Source organism: Aspergillus pseudonomiae (genome assembly GCF_009193645.1).
Source record: "Aspergillus pseudonomiae strain CBS 119388 unplaced genomic scaffold BDV37scaffold_21, whole genome shotgun sequence".
Classification (NCBI taxonomy): Eukaryota; Fungi; Ascomycota; class Eurotiomycetes; order Eurotiales; family Aspergillaceae; genus Aspergillus; species Aspergillus pseudonomiae.
In genome coordinates, this window is record NW_022476013.1 from 300,346 (window position 1) to 301,171 (window position 826).

General features: G+C 51.1%; 1 protein-coding gene across 1 annotated transcript; it reads left to right on the forward strand.

The window, feature by feature from the left end:
• Positions 1 to 429: 429 nt before the first annotated feature.
• BDV37DRAFT_244624 (uncharacterized protein) lies at positions 430 to 826 on the forward strand. The gene has a single exon (XM_032081570.1). It carries the CDS (start codon positions 489 to 491, stop codon positions 807 to 809), a length of 321 nt encoding a protein of 106 aa, XP_031943086.1. The 5' UTR covers positions 430 to 488; the 3' UTR covers positions 810 to 826.

The following is an 826-nucleotide window of genomic DNA, read 5'->3' on the forward strand; positions in this document are numbered from 1 at the left end:
ATGTACATAGCAGATTCAACGAACCAGTGAGCTCCAATGTCATAAGTTCTAAATGTGCTGAGAACTTAGAGACATCTCGAACTGCATGGTATAGCGTGAACAGAGATACCGGGGATATCAGAGAATGTGCCCTTACGTGCATAGTGATAAGTCGGTTCTAGGGACTCAGTACATTCAATATGGGTCTGGAAAATATGTATGGTATACCTGGATCAGATAGATCGGCAAGGAATGTCCTCTTGGTGCGCTCGGACACCTGCTCCTAGAATGAGAAGCCATAGTATGGACTGGCTTTGAGTCAGACAGCAGAGGAGATAGGCGAATCTGAGCTCCTGGAAAGGTATAAAAGGGCCCTTCATCCTGCCAGTAACTGTAACTTTTCATCATCATCAAGCAGCCTCTCAAGTCACTCATTCAGACAATCTTCACTTTCATTCACTTTGCCAGCTCAATCGCTCGGTTATACCATCCTCCAACTTTCATTCAAGATGCAGCTCTCTACCTTCGCTACCATCCTTGGCCTCGTTTGTGCCGCCATTGCTGCCCCTCAGGGCCATGAGGGCGGCGATGACCACAGCCACGGCGGAGAACACCCCGCCGTCGAGCGCTTCTGCTGTGCCTACAACACCTACCCCCCTGGTGCTACCTACAAGCCCTCCGGCAGCCAGAACCCCATGGGATGTGCCAAGACGAACGGCGCATGCGGTGTTGACTTCCCCGTTCCCTGGACCTGCCCCGTTGCCTCCGGCGATCGTGATTGGCAGGTAAGTCTTCCTTTGAAACTATCGCTATGCATAGTACAATACTAAAACCGTGCGCAGGCTTG